At 42.2% G+C, this 24,178-nt stretch overlaps 1 protein-coding gene and 1 pseudogene across 1 annotated transcript in view; one reads left to right on the forward strand and one right to left on the reverse strand.

Moving 5' to 3' along the window:
- The window catches only part of myo10 (myosin X), a 332,493-nt gene that overhangs the window by 155,575 nt on the left and 152,740 nt on the right, over positions 1–24,178 (reverse strand). Inside the window, exons 3-4 of the mRNA XM_069909274.1 lie at positions 16,887–17,045; positions 6,179–6,366 (exon numbers count right to left, since the gene is read on the reverse strand). Coding sequence (XP_069765375.1) covers positions 6,179–6,366; positions 16,887–17,045 — 347 coding nt within the window. The remainder of the gene's footprint in view (positions 1–6,178; positions 6,367–16,886; positions 17,046–24,178) is intronic.
- LOC138752190 (large ribosomal subunit protein uL2-like) lies at positions 18,838–19,809 on the forward strand (annotated as a pseudogene).

Genomic DNA, 24,178 nt, shown 5'->3' on the forward strand with positions numbered 1-24,178 from the left:
CTACTTTTTACACAATGCTTGCACGTGCAGTAATGTTACTACTATAGCAGACACAGCTGACCAGTTCTCTTGACAGTGGCCCCAAATATTATTGTTCATTTGGGATCTTGGATGTTCAAGAAATACTCTCTGACCTTTAAAGAATTAATCAGTATTCCTGAGTGCAGGCTAAAGCACTAATATTCGGATCTGCACCCTGGATATTTGCTCTGTGCTGGTGGTCTTGTTTAATTATACTGTATTATAATTTTCCAATTAAATAAAGCATTTTCCATACAGCTTCCTGATTCGTGTCTCTCCTTTCTTAAACAGTGGGATTATCTTGCTGTCTTCCAATCTGAGGGAAAGGTTCCTGAATCAGTAGAACCTTTGAAGATTACTACATATACCTATTCTCTTGAAAGACACCACCCCCTGCAACCTAGGATCAGGGTCAACAGATCATAGGGATTTGTTGCCTTTTAATACCTTTAATTTCTTCAGTACATTTTTTTTTTAAGCTAGTGGCAATTTCTTTCAACAGCTCACTCATTCTGAATATTTTGTTTAATCAACATATATAGCATTGTGGCAGTCTGCCGCCGCAGCGATCGAGCCAGTGCCCCGGGCTGCGCAGCAGCACTGGCCCTAGCAAGCGAACCAGTGGACGAATGGCAAGGGTATCTTAAGTGCCAGTGACCCCAAAATGGTGCTGGCCCCTGCTGCACAACCAAGGACAGCGCACAGGGAAGAAGGTATTGTCATGCAAGAAGGTACCCGCGTGCGGGAAACCCGCTTTTCTTATGCGCGTCATTACATCAGCAATTGGGGCAAATGGCGGGAATGTGAGAGGTATAAAAGTTAGGCTTGAACCCCAATAAAAACAGAGAGCTTAACCTGACTACACTCATGAGTGTTTCTTTCTTTTGAGTAGCGCGCAGTTATAAGATCGTAATAACAAGTAGTAAATAACCATAATACAATGTTAACAAATATATGCTGAAAAAATATATATAAAAAACTAAAAACTAACTTAAAATCCCTCTAATTAACAGTGGAGAATGATCAGATAATATTCTTGTTTTATAATCAACATTCATAACTCTTGGTTGATTTTGAGCAGAACTTCACTCATTCTGGAGCTAGGAGTTTTTGTAGTCTTCTGTGAAGATAGACACAAAATGTATATTTAATTGTCTAACATTTCCTTATTCTCTGTATAATTTTGCCTGACTCAATCAGAGAGTGACCCACAATAACCTTTATTATGTTTTCTTTTCACATATCTGTAGAAGAATTGAGAGTTGGTTTTTAGGTTTCTCACTGGCCTACTTCCCCTTTCAATCACTTGGCTGTCCTTAACTGAATTCTGTCATGTTTACAACTCTCAAACTTGACTTTTTTTGCAACATTATCAACCTTGTCCTTTGAGCTTAAATGATCTCTGACTTCTCTTATTAGCCACTTCTTAAACAACTCCTGTTAGATTTTGGTACCTTAGAAGGGATGCATTTGTGCTGTAAATCATATATTAATTCTTTAAATACCGTATTAGTGTTAATCAAACATGCCAAAGATTATTGAATGTATAATCTGAAATTATTAATTTATTAAACTTAAAACAATTTAAAAAAAAATTAAATAAACTCAATTAATTCAAAATATGTAAATTACTTCATATCGATGTTTGTCCCTCTTGCTTCATATGTGCTTGGTCAAACCTAACACAGGTTTCTCAGGAGGATTACACATTATTTGTATCAAAAATCATCACACCTCACTCTCCATCATAGGGGATGCAGTCAGTGGAAGTCTGCAGGACATACAGCAAGCCTGGGGCATTCCTCCATACCCTCACAAGTGGGAATCGTAAAATTGGTAGCAATTGCCCACAAAATCCAGACCATTAATATCTACTATTTTTAAATGAGACGGGCTGCTCCCTGGAATGGAGGACTGTAGTTTTAGGGAGAGACTGGATTGTTGGATAGGTTCAGCATATTTTCATTGGAATATGGGAGCTGCCTGGTGCTGTTTAAAACATTTTGAGGATGGTGTTTTTCTGAGGGCAGGGAGTTTGAGCTTGAGGACATGGGTTTAAGGTAAGAGGGGATAAATTTGAAGGAGATCCCGAGAGGCAGGTTTTTTTTTCCACCCAGCGGGTGCTGAATGAGCTGCGAGAGGTGGTGGAGGAGGCAGATGCTTATATGGCGTTTGGACGGGTATTAAGTTAGGAAAGGAATGGAGGAATATGGGTTTCCTGCAGGCAAATAGGATTAGCATTGCTAGACACCATGGTCAGGATGGATGAGATGTGCTGAAAGGGCTTACTTCTGTCCTGTATTCTTCTTCAATTCTATCAACCACTCATCCAGTATAATTGCAGGTAAGGCAACTTGAAGTAGCTGCATTCAATGAATGAACCATCTTGGTGTTGGAAGGAGCCTCCACTGGTCCGTGCGCTTAGACCAAATCACATTAGCCTGCTCAGCAACAACTACTGAGTCCTTTTGAAGGATAAAAAGTGTTTGCAAGGTCGTGGAAGTGATGCCATGATGACAGGATTTTCAGGATGCAGACTACAAAGCAGAGGGCTCTGACTGATGGCTGTTGATCTCTCACAAGCAACCACCTCCACACTAAGAGTTGGGATGGGTGGGGCAGGAAAGGACAGTGGATGGGGAAAGAGAACGTCCAATGGAGGCACCCAAACAATCTTGGTTCAATATTCTTGATATGAACACAAAAGGACTTTTTTTCACGCTATAAACTTTCTGTGGCTGGATTTCATATCTTTCCGTTAGGAGTCAGTGCAATGCAGAGCTGGAGAGTTCCAGGGGATGTTGTTGAATTGGTGGATGGGGTCATAGGAGCCACGTTAATCCATGTATCAACAGGATGTTAGGTCACAGTGATCTTTATCAAATGGCTCCTGCTGGAAGCGGATGTTGATGTCTGTCTGGTGAAAACAGGAACAGGCCTTGTACTTGGTTAATCTTATTGATGCTAATTATTCAAGTTTATACATGAATGATGTCAACTTGGTTGAGATAATTAGAGGGGACTTAATAGTAGGAACACAAACCAGCTAACATTCAATGGAATCAAATTGAAAATGGTGCCTTAGAACTCAGCTATTAAATAATTGACTTCACATACCAGTGAGGTACAACGTTAATCATACTTTGATACAATTAAAATTCTTCCCCACCTTTCTCCTCCTCTTACAATGTTCTCCACTTACTGTGGAGAATCACCCTGGCTCTGGCAGGCCAGACAATCAAGCATTTGCGGCAGATTCGGTTCAAAAATTTTTAAACAAGAAAGTCTGCAGATACTGAAGTCACGTTCAATACACAAACATGCTAGAGAAACTCAGCAGGTCACGCAGCATCCCAAAGAGGTAAAAGGGTAAGGAACTTTACGACCATGGACCCTTCGTCTGGTATGGAGCCAGTGTTCCTCCCTCTGCCCCTTCCTGCCTCCACTCCTCACTTCATCCACCTTTTTATTCAGTAACCTGCCTGTTTTTGCTCATTCCTGATGAAGGGCCCAGGCCTTTACTACCTATGGACATTGCATGACCTGCTAACTTTCTGCAGCACGCTTGTGCATTCGGTTCAAGTAGTACAAGTATGTGCACTTTTTGAAAGAAACCATAAAATGAGAAGCTTGTTTTGCACTCAATTTACAGCTTCCTAATTATTTTTCTAAAAACTGTTCAGGCTGCTGCAGTGCTGCCATTACAGTTAAGCTTACACAGAGATGTGAGTGAGGAGGAGTGAAGATGGATGGTGTTGGTGCCACTGACAGGGATCGATTGAAAACTTGGGAGCAGTGCAACGGGGTGCTGGAGGTGGCGCTTGGAAGAGTAGAGGAAACGTGCTGGTAATGCAGCCAATTTGAGCGCACAGGGAGAATGATTCTGATAGTGCGCACAAGGCTGTGAACTGAAGGACTAGAAAAGGCAGGAGAGATCGCTATGATCTGCTTGTGGTGCACAGGCAGATGTGTAACAGAGGTCTCCAGGGAAGGTGCTAGGAGAAGTTATCTTTGGGAGAGGAAGTTTGAGGGTGTAGAATTATTGATAGATTGCAGAAGCAACTGCAGAGAGGCATTGCATTTGTTTCAAGGGAGAATCAAGAGGAGGGATGAAGAAGATAGAAGACTGAAATTTTACATCTTCCTGTCATTTGCAGAAACAAGAAATTTTACTGCAGTGCCTTTGAGGCACTGGCTGAGAATTTGGCTTAAGTCATTTAAAGCACTTGACTTAATTTACTAGTGTAATGAAGATGCTCTTTCAAATTCTGTGCTGGCAAAGTAGAAAGGAACACCAGAATCGGTTCCTCACAATAAGCTTGCCACATGGAGAGCAAGAGGGAAAACCAAAGGGACTCAAGTGGTGAAAGCAAATGACAATCATTGTTGAAAAGGAAGGAAAAAGAAAAAAAAACAAGATGTATGTTGAAAGTTTGAATGGGTTAATGGGAAATACAAGCGTATAGGCCTCAGTCAGGTGGAACTGTAGACATAAACACCAATAAATAAAGATGGACAGAGAATAAGTGAGGCTCAAATACACACATGCATGCACGAGGAAGTCACTACTTAAAAAAAATTATGAGAAGGACTATGTCTTAATAAATTTTTTAAAAAAGCAGCTTGAAAGCATATTGCTCTATCTGTTCTCCTGGAAATGGGTACTCTAAAGTCAATACTTACTTCCAAAAGATAAAATGTACTGCATATATAAACAGGATACACTTAAATTAGCAGATAATGGAAACAATTGCTGGTTGCACAGCAGTAATTATTGAGTCCTGTTTATAGCTCTTTTAAATTGTCTGACAATAGACAACAGTTATTTTCAACAAACCCTTTAAAAGCTGTAGTTTATCTTCTTTCTTCGAGATGGTTTTAATTTTACTTAGAGCTATCAATTGGGATTATACAACTTTCTGGACAACCACCAATTTTCTTGTAGAAGTGTCATCATATGACAACAGGGCCTGAGACATAATCTTTTTCTGAACCAAGACACTGTTGGCAGAAGGAGAACAACAAAGCCCACACAAAACTCGGGAATGCTAAACATATGCATGCAAAGGGTTGGGTGGGAAGAAAAGAGAGACTGCAGGGGCTGGAATCTGGAACAAAAAGCAAAATAGTGGGAGAACTCAGCTGGTCAATCAGCACATGTGGAGGCAAAAGACGCATTGATGCTTTTGATTGAGGCTCTTCATTAGGACGGAGAGAGAAGAAAGACGTTCCTGACTACCCAGTTTTCTTCTCCCTTTGTTCACTTTTCCCTTCCTCTCCCTCTTTTGGTTCACCTGCCCATCAGGTTCCACCCATCACACCATGGTGGCAAGGTTAGTGTAGAAGTTAGTGAAAGGCTATTACAGCATCAACAATTAGTTTTTGAATCCACTGCTGTCTGTAAGGAGTTTCTATGTTCTCCCTGTTACCATAGTTCTCCAGTTTCCTCCCATCCTCCAAAACGTAGGTTAAATGGGTAGCATGAACTGGAATCGAATTCTTTGTGTTGTAAATAAATAATAACAAAAATACTATCTCTTCCACCCTCGCCTACCTGGTTCCCTCTCTCCATCATCCCCTGCCCACCTGGTTCCACCAATTACCAAACAGCCTTTGATTCACTCTCCCTTGTCCAGCTACAAAGTGGCTCTCAGTCTTGAAGCAGTGCCTCAAACCAAATTCCCAGTTTCCAACTTTTGCCTCCACAAATGCTGACTGACCCACTGAGTTATTCCAGCCTTCGGTTTCTTCATGCAAAAGAAGGGTGTGGTTTCAAAGATTTAACATAAAAGCTGGAGCTCTGAGGGTTGTCAGTGATAGCTCTCTCTCTGAAGAAAACTTCCTTCCAAATGTTCCTGGATATCTATTTTCCTCTTTGTAAATCAACCATATGCACACTGCCTCATATTGCTGAAAAAATAAAACTCTTGCCACGTTGTTGTAAATGAAGATGTCAATTAACCAGAATGTACGTTTAAATTTAAGCAGTGCTATTATAAGAATGCCCAATACAAGGATTTGGGCACATCATTGCAGGTCATGCAGTTCTCATGACAAGGGTTTAAGCATATGCATGGGATATACTTCCAACACCCCCAACATTTTTTCAACTCAACCTCTATTCAAAAGGCACTATCATATTGAAATGACATCTTACCTGATGAGGACACATTGATTGTCTTCGCATTTCCAAAGGCAGTGATAACATTCATTTGCAATGGCAAAAATGTGAGGTGCAATTTCACCCAGCTGAAACTTGCTGTATTGTTCCATTGAGAGTTTATCATAAAGACCAGAAATTGGCTTGTAGGGATTCACTGAAACCAAGATGGAGCCAATGAAGGTCTGGAAATAAATCAATGCATAGCACTTGGTTAATTTCTGTTCAACAATGCAGATCTTTTATAATGCTTAGCTATGACAATGAAAATAAAACTAATATTAACATGGATGATACTATTGTCTTGGATCAGATTAAGAATCTGTGCATAGATGGTACAGTCAGACTGACCAGGGCGGGGTGGGGGGGTGGTGGGTGTGTTGTACAGGAGCTGTTCAGGACAGAGGAGATGAGATGGACTATGCCTATTTGCTGTTTTTTTCCATAGCTCATCACATTTTTGGAACAGTTCTTATTGTCTGACAAAAGGCAAAGGAGGAAAAACCCAACACCCAACCCCAACCAACCAATTTTCCCTTGCAACCGCTGCAATCGTGTCTGCCTGTCCCGTATCGGACTTGTCAGCCACAAACGAGCCTGCAGCTGACGTGGACTTTTTACCCCCTCCATAAATCTTCGTCCGCGAAGCCAAGCCAAAGAAAGAAAGAATATGGTCCCATTTATTAAAAAGATGTCAATCTGCACTTGAACGATTGCAAACCCAGTTTGATGCAAGTGATTAAAAAATTCACAGGACACCATTAGAGCATGTATGATTGATGTGCCAGATAATGAAGAGATCAAAGGAAGTGTAGTTAAACACATATCATGGCTTTTATTAGTAGAAACTCAGTAGTACAATAATGAATTATAGTATGTGTAGTTATAGTCAAGGGGAGTGCCCTTGGTGGTAGAGATAATCCATGTCCAATGCCAGTAGTGCAGACTAAGCATAATGAGAGATTGACAGCATGACACAGATTTACCACAATGACTTCAAAGAAGCGTATTTTACGTAGAGAAGGAGCATCAATATGTGTTTGCTTCAGGACTGGAAAATGCTTTTGTTTAAAGTTCTGGTCAAGTGTTTCTTCACAAGGTATCGAGGTGGATTGGGAAATGGCAGGAAGGATACTTGAGGTGGATCTGGATTGGTTCGGAGACCTGTCCTCAGTGCTATCCTGAAGCACGCATTTGAATAATTTCACCGTGATAGGACATCATCCAAAATCCGTAGGTAAAAATGACGGTGCTGCTGGAGCCACTGTAACAGCAGTGCTGCCTCAGACCAATGGGGAGCAAGGAGTGGAGGTAAAGCACTCCCGTGGGGTCCAACCGCCCAGTCAACTGTCGTCAGCTTCACACAGGCTTTGAATGGCCCTTTAAAAGACCTGATGATTGTTTTATTTAAAATCCCACGATGGTGATGCATATGAATGGCAGCTGCTTTGAGGGGTTGCAGACTCCAGGGGAGTGGAGGACTGGGGCAGAGCACCAGAAAACAGCAAGACCATTGCCCGTCTGAGAAGGAGAAGCAGAGGAGACGACTTATAGTACGGTGACCAAGGTGGCAGACCAGTGAAGGGGGTCTGTAGCTGAAAGACCCATGCATGCAGCGGGCTGCTGGTGTCTCGAGGCGAGGAACTCACGGAGGCTGTGGGCTGCTGGAGACTGCTGTCGGGGAGCTCATGCTAGGCTGTGTGAACTGCTGGAGATTGGCTTGAAACTGGCTGAAATGGTTGCCAGATACTGGAACATTGATGCGAGTGGGTGCCAAAGGCATGACCATGTGGAAGGTTCTGATCTGGAACTTGGGTTGCCAATGGTTTGGACTGGACTCTGTGGCTGTGAAGGCTGTGGAAATGCTGGAGGCAAGTCTACGGACACTCGGTGACTCTGGGCGGGGGTCTCTCTTTTGCTTCTCTTTCGGGCAAAATTCTGCCGATGGTGATTCTGCTGGTCTTACAGCAGGCAAAAGCAAGTTCGTGTTATATGACACTGTTTTATTACATGACGATAAATTGAATCTTGAATCTTGGTCAGACATTTCTGTTCATCTGCAGAAAATGCTGCATTGCTTCAAACATTCAAAAACTGTCCTTCTCTAGTTCAGCTTATACTAGCAAAAGATACCCAGTTCAGCATGTTCATCATGTGGCAAGAGTGAATGCACGAATCTTTGTATTGCTATTACATGACAGTTTGGCAAGGAGAGAATTTATTGCCCATGTTTAATTACTTCAGAGAATGCTATGGTGAACCATTGTCTTGAACCAATGTGATCCTCTCAGGTAAAAGTGATTGTACAGGGGTTTTTCTGATACTATTTCAAGATTTGGAGCTGGTTTTGAAGAAGGACTGTCAATGTGTTTCTGTGCTGTTTTCACAAGTGCACTGAGAAATGGTATATAGGTAGGCTTCATTTACGCATCAACACCCTTGAACTGTTCATGCACCAATAAGACACTGCACACTGAAGGTTGAAGCCCAAGGTACTGCTGCAAACTTGATGGGCGCATCACACAACTCCTTTCTCCAGTGGAACCAACATATGAACATGCACTAAAGCACAGGTGCTGGAAACTTAAGCAAACAATGCACTGCTGGAGGAACTCAGCAGGTCAGGCACTGAGAAAAGTGTATGTGCACTGAAAAATACAACAGAACTTCCATACCTGGTCACCTGCTGTATGGCATGATTATTTAGGAGACCAAATCGCCACAAATTCACAAAGGCTGCTTTACCCTGGACAGAGTGTCCTCATACAAACTTAATAAGCTTAATCAAAACATAAGGGCCCACATGATTTTTATGGTTAAATATTGGTTAACAATAAACCATTTTCAATCACTTAGTTTCAAACCTCAATGCCAGAATGGTATCATAGCTTTTATAGATAAAGGAAAGTAACATTTACAATCCCTTCTGGTTACATTTCCAAGAAAACTTTGATATGTGTTTTGTTGGAATCATTTCTTTTACATACACAAGCATTAAACCAATCAGTACCCTATTTAAATTTAACCCTATAAATGTCTCCTGCAGAAATATCATTATTCTGCCTCTCACACAGATTAGAATACAGCTAAATTAAGCCACTTTCAGGTGCTCGGATGCACCAGCAGACACGGCTGGGGGAGTGCAGCTGGGACGTTCAGGTGGCCGCAGAGAAGACACCTTTCTGTCACCTGAACGTGCCAGCTGAAGGAGAGCCGCGTCCAAGTGAACACCGGCTCCTGTGGGCCGTAGTCCCACTGCTGCTTTCAGGTGCAATGGGGAATTCTCGGAGCCAGAGATTATGCCTACAGGAGGAGGGTTAGGTAAATGCTCCTCCTAGCCGGGTTCTCCACTTTCATGTGGCCACCCAACACCCGCATTGGGGTAGAATAGACGGCTTTACAGTCAGGTATTGTGGCCACCTGAAAGTGTCTTTAGAATCTTGGGGGGAAAAAAAGCAACTTTTGGAGCTTGGTTTCTATTACATTCTATATTCAGGAGGGCTCTCATCTTGATGGATTGAAAGGGATATTGAGAGCTGGCGAGGATTCATAAGGGCCAAATAGCCTCTTTCTGTGGCCCTCCAAATTTGGATTGTATTTTGACCTTTACACAAGAATGCTTGAAAATTTCAGGTGAGTGAAGACATTTCCAAAACTAATGCCAACCTTGGCTCAGCAGCAGGACACTCGTCGTACAGTTATCGCCACTCCAGATTTTGAGACCATTGTCCCAGTCATTATTACAGTAGGATGTTCTTCTGAAATGTTTAAAAGTATTGTCTTATTTGCCTTCTTGGGTAGACATGGAAGATTAAATGTCAAGAGGAGCAGAATTCCCCTCCTATGCTTTTTCCGTACTCAAAACTAATAAAAATGATGGCTTGTCTGTCAGCACCTTGTAATAGCCCATAATACATTTCAAAAGTTATTTGCTGGGTTCTTGATTATAATTTTAATTTACGTTCATGCAACAATTATAAAAAGATTTGAAACAAAATTGTCCGAATGATGAGAAGTTGAAGGAACTCAGTGGGTCAGGCAGCATTCGTGGAGAGAAATGGTCAGTCAACATTTCGGGACAGAACCCTTGAGTGAGAATCTTAGATGAAATTTTCAGGTTTGTAGCTTGGAATACAGTTAGTGCAACACTGTTACAGTACCTGCGATCAGGACTGGGGATCGAATCCTATGCTATTCTCCTCACATACCACTTTAAGTAATCTCTATGCCATAAGTGCTCTGCGATTAGTAAAGTTTTGCTTAAGGTGGTATTTGAGTGGGAAGGGAAGGTTGAGAATCACGGCTCAAGACCCAATTGTTACTGAAATATTTTGCTTGTGTAAAATTGTCATTGGCCCATTTCCTTTGGAGTTATGAAACCGTGCAAATAACGAGTCAATTAAGTATGATTAAAACAGAGGTTTTCAAACTTTTCCTTTCCACCCACATATCACCTTATTAATCACAGAGCACTTATGGCATAAGGAATACTTAAATTGGTGGGTGAGTGGAAAAAAAGAGGTTGAGAACCACTGGTCTAATTAGATAGTGTGTCTAGTATCCCTATTGACCCATGAATTTGGCAATAGGATAAATGACAGCATACATCATGCAGACTAAACCTTCTTCCAGCTCTCTGCGTTTTTCCACTAATTTTATACCCATAAATTGGCTGTCACGCAAACTGCCAGTCCTTCAAACTGATATGCACCCTGAAAAGTAAACAATCCCACCAAATGCACATGATTAAACTAGAGAAAAAGATCTCTGAGTATGAAAAAGCTCAATTAAAGAAAGAAATTCAGGATGTCAATCATTGGGACAAGATGTTCTAAGTTAAAGTGAGTAGTACCAAGTATCCCAAAAGATTATGGAGCAAAATTCCCCTGAGAGGAAAACGTAAAAATTAATTCCAAAATTGCTACTGTTGACAAGTGACTTTGAAGCCCTTGTTCAACACTAGTACAAAAGGCTGTACCACTCAAACTACTGGGTTATTGAATCTTCAGGCAGATGGGTGTAATCTTTACTTGGGTCTGCAGAATGTCAACAACCTAAACACTGACAGGCAGCCAAGAGTAAAGCAGGCACCCAGCCTTCTTCTGAAAGACAGGGTCTGCATTTCTGTATGTACTCTCCAATGACTTGACTATCTGCTCGTTTACGTTCATGGCTTTAAACACCAGATTCCCTCTGGGTTATAGAAATGGGGAGGTCAACCTTAAGAATTTTCACTATTTACAAATATTTCTCAAATTTCTGTAAATCCAAGCAAGCATCAAATAAAATTTATTGAATTCTGTATTTTGTTTATTGTTAAAAAGAATTTGACAAATTGTTTATGCCTGCTTTGCCCATTTTCTTTTCTGCCTCTTGCTGGGGAATGGTTTCTGACTGCTGGGAATTTTTCAATATCTCTCCCCAGTGACCATTCTGAAACACCTAACCCAGACAGTGAGCATCTCTAGCCTATTTAACTGGGCAGAGTAATCTCCATCATCCTCAGTTGGCGGTTTTTAAACTATCCTGTAAAACAAGATTAACTGGGCAATTTGCCTGGTTAGCGCCCCATTCACAGGGCAGTTTGAAAGGGTCTGACATGGTTAGGCACGTTGGAGGTAGTCATGGAACCCATTAAAATGTACGTAGGTCACGTCCTCCTGTGACTTGAAAGTGAAAATGTGTGCTGACGTCACAGGAATCCTTGGCAGGAGGGGAGAGAGGGTCGCTGATGGGGCAGGGGGTCCCCACAATCGGCAGGCTGGAGGGGGATGCTGTGATTGGCAGGCTGGGGGGGGGGGGGGGAATGCCGTGATCGCCAGGTCAAGGGCCAGAGGGGATGGCTGCCATGGGGGTGGAGGGGAGGAAGCGGGACTGATTGACAACTGGATGGGGGAAAGGTTTACTGATAGTTTGCATGACGCATCATTTAACACGTTATCGCAGAGCTGGGATCCCCTTTAAATCACCGGGTTGGCGATTTACTGGGCCGATCCCACCCCAGCTTGAAAGTTGCTGGGAGCACCATTGACGCATGTATCGCACCTGGGTCATAGGAGGGCTACCAAGGTGCGGCAGTTTAAAAGCACCTAGTGATGTCCCAAAGCCATAACTTCAAATGTTAGTGTTACATACCTGGTCGACCTCCTCAGCCAACTTGCACCTAATCTATCTGGGCTGCCATATTTTGTTTGGTTGGGGGGTGGGGGGGGGGGGGCTTCCATTCAGGAAGGCCTATGCATTCTATATCTTGCAATTGGAAAGTTTGTATGGAGCTCTCAAAAGTAATTTGTACATTCTGTTTTCCAATAGTTGATCCATAAAGGCAACAAAACAGGCTAAACAATATGGCTGTCAACAGGCATTTAAAGGACCTGAGGTGTCCCTCAGTGTTTCTCACACTCTCTAAGATATCTATAATTCTTTTTACATTCAACTTACTTCCAGACTTTCTGAACATCAGGTTAGCAAAATACAGTGCAAGCGTAACAAGCCTTTGAGGAAGCCAAGCAAAAGGGAGAGAGTGATTAAAATTATAATCAGAGTATTTCTAACTGAGGGAATAACTAAACTGCAACTGATTTCTTTGGCCTAGAGATAAAAGATGGCAAAAACGCAAGTACATTGCAAGATTTATTCCTTCCAGAGTGTTCTGGTATGACCTTGCGTAGACCCTGTCAGTGAAAGACATGAAGCTTCAGGGACTAAATGGAGATGGAGAGAGGCAGCATGTCTCTAGAGTTTCCCTTAATGGTGTCATCATTTGGTGCTGTTTTTGAGCTCCTTCCAAAATTTCTTTCCTGACTCCAGCTCATCTCAAAGCCTGTACACTATTAATATAACTGAGTCTCTATGGGTAAATATCTTGTTCTGTTCAAGGTAGCTGAGCTAAGGGTCACAGCTGATTTAAGGCTTGGAAACAGACCCCTTGGTCCACTTGCCCATGCTGACCAAAATGCAAGACCCATACTTCTTTTGGTATAATGTCCAACTAATTTTACTGAGCTTTTTAAAGAGATATCTAAATATATGGGTGAAAACAGTGCAGTTAATGTGCTTTACATAGATTCAGTAAAGTCAATGATGCACATGTACAAGGAAGTCTGGTCCAATAGGTTAAAGTTCCTTGGATTCAGGGCATGTTGGGAAATTAGGCCCGAAATATCTTGCAATAGGAATCAGAGAGTTGCTTTTGTGATTGGAAGCCTGTGACAGGTAGTCCACCATAGGGATTGTTGCTGGCACCAATGCAATTATCAAATGCCATTATACATGAATGATTCAAATGTGAGTGTGGGAGGTATGATTAGCAAGGTTGCACATGACAAGAAAATTGATGGTGTCGTCGATAATGAACTTAAGTGTTTAGAGTATGATAATGATCAGCTGGTAAATTTGGCAGGAAAATGGCAGATGGAATTTCACCCAGATAAGTGCAATGTGGTGCATTTAGTGTGGTCTAATTAGGGCATGATGTACCCAGTGAATGGTAGAGGCTGAAAATGCAAGGTCTCTGAAGAAACAGGGTGGTGAAGATGGCAATACAAACTGCTATTGGATTTGGTGCTGTATGATGGTTGGGGGCAGAATGCACAGCTCAAATCTTAAACAAAACTCTCAATTCTAGACTAATCAAAATATAATGGATTACCTCAAATCATTTGTTAATCTTAAATAAATTAAAATACCTTTAATGCTTAGAAGTTTTCAGATTAAAACACTGTAGTCAATTCAAATGAGGCAAAAGGACAAGGTATTTAAACATCATTGTTGCATTTTGAGACACCCTTAACCCGTCACTTAAGATTTAAATTTCAAGCAGTGTTCATAAAGGAGACCAAGTCCACAAACCAAATTCCTTTAACAGTAATAGACATCTTTTAATCATTTAAATTAAGTGTCAGAAATTGTCTGCTTATTTTTTGGATAACATTCTCTGAAACAAAGACATGTACACCATGTAAAATCACTAATCCAGAACAAGATGCTTTGTTACATCTGGTGTACCCCCAAATTAGTTCCAGATAACAGCAGCTAATTAGGCGACTTACTGATGACCTCAGGATGCTAGTAAAATGGCTGCAAACAGTTGGAATGAAGCTGGTTCAAAGTAACATTTCCCAATCGTTAAAAGCAAAGCCAGCCATATAAAATAAAGCTTACAGAAGAATAAAAGTGTATATACCTTTCCACCGGACCATAATCTCTTTGCACAGTAACAACCTTCCATTATCTTAGCAGGTTATAAGATGTAACACAGTAGGAAACAAAACCAAAAATAGGAATAGGAGCTCCATGGCTACATGACTGGATTAACATCCAAAGACCTGGTCTAATGATCCAGATAAACTAGTGCAAATCCTCCATAGCAGTGAGAAATTTAAAAATCAGTCAAATAAACTGGAATTTAAAAACTCATAAAACAATGGTGAATCCTGAATCTTGTGGATTGTCATAAAAACACGCCCAGTTGCTCATACTCTTCGGGGAAGTTGTGATAGTACAGATTCAATCACCAATGTGTATATGTACAGATGGCAGTGTAGGATGACTGTGATTGGCTGAGGGTGTAGCCACACCTACTGGGAGGTCTTAAAGGATTTCTCCAAGCCAGACCAGGTCATTCTGGACTGGTCAACCTACTTGTGATATGCTCCATTCTTTTAGTTAATAAAAGCCTTGGTTTGGATCAACAAGTCTTTGGTTCTTTCGACGCCCATTAGAGAAGTGTATTAGTTACTCTAATCAGGTCTGCCTCACAAGTCACTCTGGTCCCACAACTATTCAATTGCCTCCTCCCTGCCCTATTAAGGGCCCCAGAAAAACATCAAGTTGAATCTAAGCATTGCATTTAATGATGCAAATGGGATGTACATCCAACACTAACTAAAGGCATTCACAGCCTGTACAGTCTTCCTTTACAAAGCTTAGGGAGGGCCTGAGACTAAATTGATGGAGCTGACCATGGACATAATAGTTCTTTCAAAATTAAACCTCTCAATCATCACTGCTGCTTCCATTGCAATCTTGGTGTACATCCTCTCATACTATCAGACAGACACAATCATTCAAGGAAGTGCCCCAGAAGTCCTTAAGATGGACTAGACATCAGGAAGTCTCATGGCATCATTAAGTTCAAGTTTATCATCTTCTGACTGTACATAGACAAACAGAAAAATAAACAATTTAGTTTTATTTGTAAGAATCCCAAGATTGCAGGATACTATTCTACAATTTCACTGTCCGTGGGAAGAAATTATTTCCCAGCCTAGTTTTGATGCTTCTGAACTTTCCTAATGGTAAAGAATAGGCAAGCCTCTCCTTGCTTACTCCTTGCCATCCTCCCTTGGCTCATGAATCACTGCTCTCCATATTGAGCAACATTTGGAAGGAGCACTAAAAGTAACAAAGGGAACTGATGTACTCCAAGTGGGGGACTTCACCAGGATTAAGTCAATAGCACTCAGTCATTGTCCAAGTCCTGAGAAACACACAGCTAGACTGGGTCTGTGGCAGTTTTCGAATGAATAAAGGAGGGTTAAACCCACGACCTCATCCACCACAATCCACATGAGCTGATAGCAGTCAATCGGGCTTTCAAAAGAAAACTGAATGAGAAGTAGAGAAAAATAATTTTGTCGACCTATAATTCCAATCAATACCTTCTGGGATAGATGCCAAAAGATCCATCCAAAACGTGTAGCAAGAATCCACACTGATGCTAATCTTGTGACCTGACAGCTTCACCTCTATCCAATTATTTTAAAGCCAGAGGGACGGACATATGTGGTCTGATGAGCAGAAAGGCAGGCTGGGATCAGCTCTAGGTGTACCTGAAAATAAGGGAGGAGAGCACCTGAAAATAAGGGAGGTGCCAGCCATTGAAGCAGCAACACTGGACTACCTGCATGTAAAACAGCAGGAGCATGCTGCTGACAGGACTAAGGGATATTGCAACTTATGGATCAGATCTCACAACTCATGAGGACAATTAATAAGCCAGAAGATTGGCTTCAAGAATATACTCTTCCACAGCAATGGCAAGTTGAACTATCCACGGCCACATGAATGTGGAAGTACCAAAATGATTTCTCAGCTTCCTACTGAGTTTCCCACCAGTCGTCAGACAATTCAATTCACTCCACATGACAGCAAGAAATGGCTGAGACCACTGGATATGGCACAGGCTATGGAGTGGACAACATCCCAGCTGCAGGACCAATGAGAGCTTCAGCACAAGCTACACCTCTACCAATATGTTGCAGGACAAGAAAATCTGCAGATGCAATACACAAAAATGCCGTCGCAACTCAGCAAGTCACAAAGCATCCATAGGAAGTAAACAGTTTCCATCGCATAAAAACACACAAAAGGTTTCCAGCCCAAAACATTACTCATCTACTCCCTTTCACGGATACTGACTGACCCCCCTGAGCTCCTCCAGGATTTTGTTTGTTGCATCAGTTTTCCGGCATCTGCAGACTTCTTGTTTACTCCTTTATGGAACAAATTTTTGTTTCTGAATAAATAAATTTGTCGAGCTTCCAAAAGAATTTTTAGAAAGAACCTGAATCTCCATTTCCAAAAGCAGAAAGGTGCCCTTGGAGATTTGTATTTTCAGGTCTCCCATGTGTAATTGTCACTGATGTGGAATTGCTTTGACCATTTCTTCTAGTAATAGTGAGTACACAAATTTTAAACTTACGTATATGTTGTCCTGTTTGTAGCGAATATGCAAGTTATGCATGATGGCCCCCTCATGCAGATCTGCCAGGCTTGCCATGTCCTCAACACCCTCAATACTGCTTGGATGCATGACCACCACTTTTTCCCTTGTTAAGGTATTCAGTTTATATGTGTACACCTGAGTGAAAGAAAAACAAGATACTTAAAATACAAATAAATCAAATGTGAACATGTCAGATATACACATGTGGTCAAAGCATTGATGCTTAACAGTTTAGGGGTACAAGGTCATCTTCCTTTATAGCAAATGCTAAAGAACTGTACTGTCTTCACAAATATGTGAAAGCACAACAGACCTTGATCAAGAGCCATAGTTTCTAATTTGCAAGGAGACTCTACTGGACATTGGGACAGAGACATAGAGCATAAAAACAGGCCATTCAGTCACATTGTCCATGCTGACTCAGATGCTCATCCCCTTTACCTACATTTGGCTCATATCCTCTTTTCCTTTCTGATTCATGTACCTGTCCAAATGCCTCTATCACTTTTCCTTGCAGCTTGTTCCACATGCCACCACCCTGTGTGGGGCGGGGGGTGGGGGGAATGCCCTTCCATTCTTTAAAGCATTTCCTGTTTCACCCTAAACCCATGTTCTCTCGATTCCTCTATTCTTGAAAAAAGATTATAACTATCTACTTTATCTTTACCCTTCATAATTTTATAAACCTCTGAATGGTCATCTCTCAGCCTCCTGCATTTCATTGAGAACAATCTTGGCCTCTCCTTAACATTAAAACCATAATTTCAGGCAACATCCCGGGTGAATCTCCTCTGCAATCTTTCAAGCACTGCTATATTCTTTCTGCAGTGTGGTTACCAGAAATGAACAGGTATGGCCAGCTAATGTTTTGTACAGCTGCAACATAACATCCTAACTCTTGTACTCAATGCCCGTGCTGATGAAATCAAGCCAAGTGCCTTCTTCACTTCCCTATCTGGGTCATCTTTTTCAAGGAGCCATGGTTTCACTCCAGATCCCTCTGTAAATCAAGTGAAACATGACACAGTGACTATAGTAAAAATACACCGAAATGCTAGGGGAACTCAGCCACTCTTTTCGGTGTCCATAAAAAGCAAAGATACATTGCTGATGTTTGAGGCCTGATCCCTTCTTCAAGGAATAAGCAGGCTGAGCCAGAAGCAGGAAATCGAAGAAAGTCCCAGAATTCAGACAATGCTGACTGGGGGCAGGAATCCAGACCAACAAAAGGTGTCGATTGAATTATGATAAGGGGCAAGCTAAGAATTAGTCATGTTTGTGCAAAATGAGACAGGGAAGAAGTTGGGGAGTGGGTGCTTAATGAAAGCCAGATAAGTCAATATTAATGCCATCCAGTTGGAGGGTTTCCAGTTGGAAGATGAGGTGTTGTTCCTCCAATTTGAGGGTGGTCTCAGTCTGGCAGTTCATGAGACCATGGACAGACATGTCAGCAAGGGAATGGGATGGGGAATTGAAATGGGTGGCCATTGGGAGATCCACACTATTGCAGTGGACATGCGCAACAAAGCAATCTTACAGTCTGCATCCAGCCTCTCTAATGTAGAGGAGACCACAACGGGAGCACCGGATGCAGAACAGGACCCCTGCAGATTCACAAGTGAAATGTTGCTTAATTTGGAAGGACTGTTTGGGGCCCTGAGGGAGAAGGTGTTGGCACACGTGGAGTATCTCCTGTGGTCACAGAGGGGAGGTCCCAAGGGGACAATTGGTGGGGAGGAAGTGAAGAAAGGAGATATGGAGGGGATGGTCCCTGCAGAAGGCAGAGAGGGGAAGAAAGTAGAATATGTGTCAGTGGTGGGATCATGTAGTAGGTGGGAGAAATGGTGGAGGAGGATGTGTTGGGTGCAAAAGCTGGTGGAGTGGTAGGTGGGGACAAGAAATGCTTTCTACACAGACTCCCACTCTCGTTGGTGAAATGGGTCATGTAATCAGAGGGCAGAGAAAGGGTGCAGCTTCCATCTTCAAAGCTCATGTGAAACATAGAAAGAGTCCTGCAAAGTTGAGAGCAGTGGACTTTGCTGAACGCCATGGGTATTGTCAAGGATATAATTCATGTATTTTTTCTGTACGTGAATTACTTACTTTCTTCATATGTTAAAATTAATAAATAAAGACCGCAGAGCCCACCTCACTGACAAAAGGCAAAGGAGGAAAAACCCAACACCCAACCCCAACCAACCAATTTTCCCCTGCAACCGCTGCAATCGTGTCTGCCTGTCCCGCATCGGACTTGTCAGCCACAAACGAGCCTGCAGCTGACGTGGACTTTTTACCCCCTCCATAAATCTTCGTCCGCGAAGCCAAGCCAAAGAAAAAACAGATACATAAAACAGACGGAACTGTTCATGGCCGCTGAAGGTATTCACACCAGTCAGTTTATCTATTGTGGCAAGAAAGCTCAATTAAATATTGGAAATGTGCTACCTGTTGGTACCATGCCAGAAGGCACCTTTGTGTGCTACTTGGAGGAAAAGCCAGGTGACCGTGGCAAACTTGCTCGTGCTGCTGGAAATTATGCCACAGTCATCTCCCACAATCCAGAGACCAAAAAAAAGCCATGTCAAATTGCCATCAGGTTCTAAGAAAGTAATTTCTTCTGCTAACAGAGCTGTTATTGGTGTTGTTGCTGGTGGTGGTCGTATTGACAAACCAATACTGAAGGCAGGACGGGCTTATTACAAATACAAGAGAAATTGTTGGCCATGGTATGGGTATGAATCCTGTAGAACATCCCTTTGGTGGTGGTAACCACCAGCATATCGGGAAGCCATCAACCATCAGGAGAGATGCTCCAGCTGGTTGCAAAGTTGGTCTTATTGCTGTTCGGCGCACTGGTCGACTGAGGGATACCAAAACTGTCCAAGACAAAGAGAATTAATTTCTTGCTGTAAATTATCCCATGTCAAATAAATATTCTAAAAACCACTTTTACATAATTTCCTGTTATGTGCAAAATTAATGTGTATATCCAATTTTTTTAAAAGCTCAGCAAACTAAATTATCATTGTTACCAATATTGGTTCTCCAAATATTGATCCAGTAAATCACTAATTATCAAAATCTCAAGAATGACTGCAGCAGAGTAGATTTCATTTGTAGGTGCAGAGTGGACAGCAATCTGTTTCATCCCCATTCTCCCTCACTGTCCTACAAATTTTTCCCATTAGTTCATGATCTCCTTACAATAATTCCAGCTGCTCCAGTAACTATTTAAATCATTTGCTCACAACTCCAATTGTGGCTGAACCAGCCTTCATCATGACTGACTCCTTGTAGTCTGATAGCTAAAACCATTTTTCAATCTGCTTTGCATTGAACACCCTCTAGATCATGCCACATTACCCTTACAAAATCACATCCTGTCTGTAACTACTCCAACCAAAATGACAATTCATATGGTGGTGGTCTCATTTCATACAGAATCCTGAATTGCAATCTTTTCAGTTAATTATGCCTGTTTTGTTAGCTAATACTACATGTGATTGATCATCTCTACAAATGCAATCAAGACTGAATTTACATTAAGATCGTCTCAATCCAGTGAGCAATAGTTATTCTGCATCCAGCACAATCCCTCAAACAGCAGTGAAATTTAAAATGGCCTTTTTTTGGAAACATAATTTTGGGGAGAACAATGGACAAGTAATGCCATGAAATTTGTCTTTTATGCCAATGTAATTACAGGTATACACCATCTTATGAAAGAGTATTCATATGAAACCCTTTCGTAAGCTGAAATGGTGTAAAGCAAAGACTCATTCACTACTATTGAAGGATATTTTCATAAAAGCAAAAACCCATTCAAATTTCTTTTGGATAGTGATCACAGGTTTCTTTGTAAAAGCAAATTTGTGTAAAGTGAGTATTCGTAAAGCAGGGTATTCCTATACATCTAATTAACAAAATGCATAACATTTTTCCCCAATTTCAATTAGTGAAGATTGGAAGGCTGACAAAGTGCAATCCTGTGCTTAGCTGATGCCTGTGGCAGTAATAAAGTTTAAAATGCTAATTCTACCAACTTCAGAAATTTAGAATGCAATGCAAGGAATTGGTGCAGAAGCAATCACGTTAATGCTTTATTCATTTATTATTAACTGAGTAGCTACCTCAATGAAATGGCTGTGGAAATTTGGTGGAGAGCTTGGGTGCATGATAAATACTTGCATATTCAAAAAAAAAAGTTGACTTCGAAACCTAGAAATTCAATGGATTGTACCTTCTTTGAAATATCAAGCTATAAGCATTAAAATTAAGCTGGTTGTAATTAATAGATGTGAAAAGGTTGAGTGCAAACGAGTCATAAAAATGTGAAAATAATTTACACATTAGAATGGGCAAATGGATAAAGGGCAACTGTGGTTAGAAGGTGAGAAGATTCGAGAGTGGTGATGATCCAGGGAAAGTTGAAGACAATATTACAAGACTTAAGGAACTCAAGGAAATAAACAAATCTTCTAAAAGTACCAATGTATTCAACATCAAGACGCGTGCTCCTGCACACTACCAAGCCACGAGTCATGCCCTTCCCTCTAATTCAGAATTCCACATGCTGACCCACAATGTAAGCACATCCAACCAACCTGTGAAGCTTCTCTCATTAAAGTAAATGCAGATGAGCCTGTCAGCCCTCCTATGCTCTGTCTGCTCTCCCACTGGATTTACTTGACCCATCCTCAATGTTGGAGTTAATTTCCCCACAGGCTGCACTGCTGCAATGTTCCCTCCTGCCCCAGCTTCCCAATGTCAAGCCTTCCCTCTTGGATCACAACAAGGAGAACGTGGAACCAGAGGTCAGGATGGAACCAATAATCACTGAAGCTGTGAAGCAGCATCTCTTCCAACTCTGCCATCCATTGGCCCTTCATTGGCTTCTTGGTTCACAGGCAAACGAGAATGAATGCCTGCATTGTCAGTGATGTCCACTGCTTACAAATGAGATTATTTACAGTAGGATTAATTACATAGTTATATGGCTTATGCAGAGAAGATTTAAAAGGATGCTACCAGGACAAGGAACCAAGTTACAGCAAGAGGTTAACCAAGTTAGGACTTGATTCCCAGGAGTATCAAGAGAATGAGGGGAGATATGATAGAAGTATATAAAATTAGGTCAGGGACCCGGTTGGATTCTGATGGGGTTGACCGAGTCACACCCTTTCTTACTGCTGTGTAACTGGGGTGTAAAATGTAAAAAGCGAGGGGGAGGCGGCGGCCCTGGCCTCGGTCGAGTGAGGCAGGCGGAGGCCCCGGTCCAGGCAGAAGCGAGGGGGAGGCGGTGGCCCCAGCCTCGGCAGAATGAAGCAGGCGGAGGCCCCGGTCCGGGCACAGGGAAGGCAGCGGTGGCCCCAGTTCCAGTCTGAGCAGAAGGTAGGCGGCGGCATGAGTTTTTCAAGCTCTGCTGGGACCAAGGAAAGCTGCCTCAGGACCTTCGTGATGCCATCATCATCACCCTGTACAAAAACAAAGGCAAGAAATCAGACTGCTCAAACTACAGGGGAATCACGCTGCTCTCCATTGCAAGCAAAATCCTCGCTAGGATTCTCCTAAATAGAATAATACCTAGTGTCGCCGAAAATGTTCTCCCAGAATCACAGTGCGGCTTTCGCGCAAACAGAGGAACCACTGACATGGTCTTTGCCCTCAGACAGCTCCAAGAAAAGTGCAGAGAACAAAACAAAGGACTCTACATCACCTTTGTTGACCTCACCAAAGCCTTCGACACCATGAGTAGGAAAGGGCTTTGGCAAATACTAGAAAGCCTCGGATGCCCCCCAGAGTTCCTCAACATGGTTATCCAACTGCACGAAAACCAACAAGGTCGGGTCAGATACAGCAATGAGCTCTCTGAACCCTTCTCCATTAACAATGGCATGAAGCAAGGCTGCGTTCTCACACCAATCCTCTTTTCAATCTTCTTCAGCATGATGCTGAAACAAGCCATGAAAGACCTCAACAATGAAGACGCTGTTTACATCCGGTACCGCACGGATGGCAGTCTCTTCAATCTGAGGCGCCTGCAAGCTCACACCAAGACACAAGAACAACTTGTCCGTGAACTACTCTTTGCAGACGATGCCGCTTTAGTTGCCCATTCAGAGCCAGCTCTTCAGCGCTTGACGTCCTGTTTTGCGGAAACTAGGAAACTGCCAAAATGAGACTGTGGATGTTTGACCAATGAATTAAACTGGGGAACAATTCTAAGGTTGTTTCTGTGTGCAGAGAAAAGGCACAAAGGCATTTAACATGGGCTATGAAACCAGGTTTGCAACACCATTTTATGGTGAATTTAATATCTTAAAAGGTCTCTGGATTCTTCATAGCAAGTGACATCACAATTGGAGATGTCCCAGCTCATGTTCAAACATTGGTCAAAGGGATATATTTCAAACAGCATCTTCAAAGGATAAAAAGGTTGTTTGGGTGGGAAGGGAGGGAGGTGCCAGGAATTTCAGATGTTAAGGTGCAGCCATTAGCAGTGAATTAAAAGCCATGTTGCTTCACAAGAGGAGTACAGATGTAAGAGTGGGGGGGGGGGGGGGGGGTGCAAAGGACAGGATTTAAATCAAAATTTGAGAATTCCGAGACTTTGCCTAACCAGTGGCCAAGGCATGTTAGCGTGCATGGGGACAAAGATGAGTTAGGTCATCGGTAGCAGAGAATGATCTGACTCCAAGTTTCTAGGATTGTGGAATGGGGGCAGAGCACCATCAGGGGTGCACACTCCATAAGCAACAAAGTCCAGGAGAAGTTCTCAGCAACAGGTGAGGCAAGATAACTGCAGAGCTGGGAAAGGTAATGGATGTGAGAACAGGTTTTACTCAAATATAAACTTATACACAATGTTATTTACAAAAAAACCATTCAGTCTTTCACAGTGTCATATCCATACATTCCCATCACTGTACATTATTACATTTGTTCTCTATTACACCATTGCCACCATTCTGGCACCTTGTCATTACTCGCCCCTCTGTTGTTTGAAGGACTTCCTCATGGTCTCAGCCTCTTATTGCCTGGTTAATAGGACTCTATCAACTTTGCTGATGGCATGGGCATGGCCTTAAGCCAATCATGGGGTCTGAAGGAGTTGAAGTTGATGCTTTTATTCATTCCACTATTTAGCTAGAGGACGTTTCTGTCCAGTTGGTTCTCTGAAAGTGGACAGGCAGTCTGCAAACTGCCAAGTAGCCACGGCAGTGGTGAGGTGGAGCTTGTCACCGTGAGTGCCTCTGCTACTGCTAATT

The sequence above is a fragment of the Narcine bancroftii genome, chromosome 1 (genome assembly GCF_036971445.1).
Source record: "Narcine bancroftii isolate sNarBan1 chromosome 1, sNarBan1.hap1, whole genome shotgun sequence".
NCBI lineage: Eukaryota > Metazoa > Chordata > Chondrichthyes > Torpediniformes > Narcinidae > Narcine > Narcine bancroftii.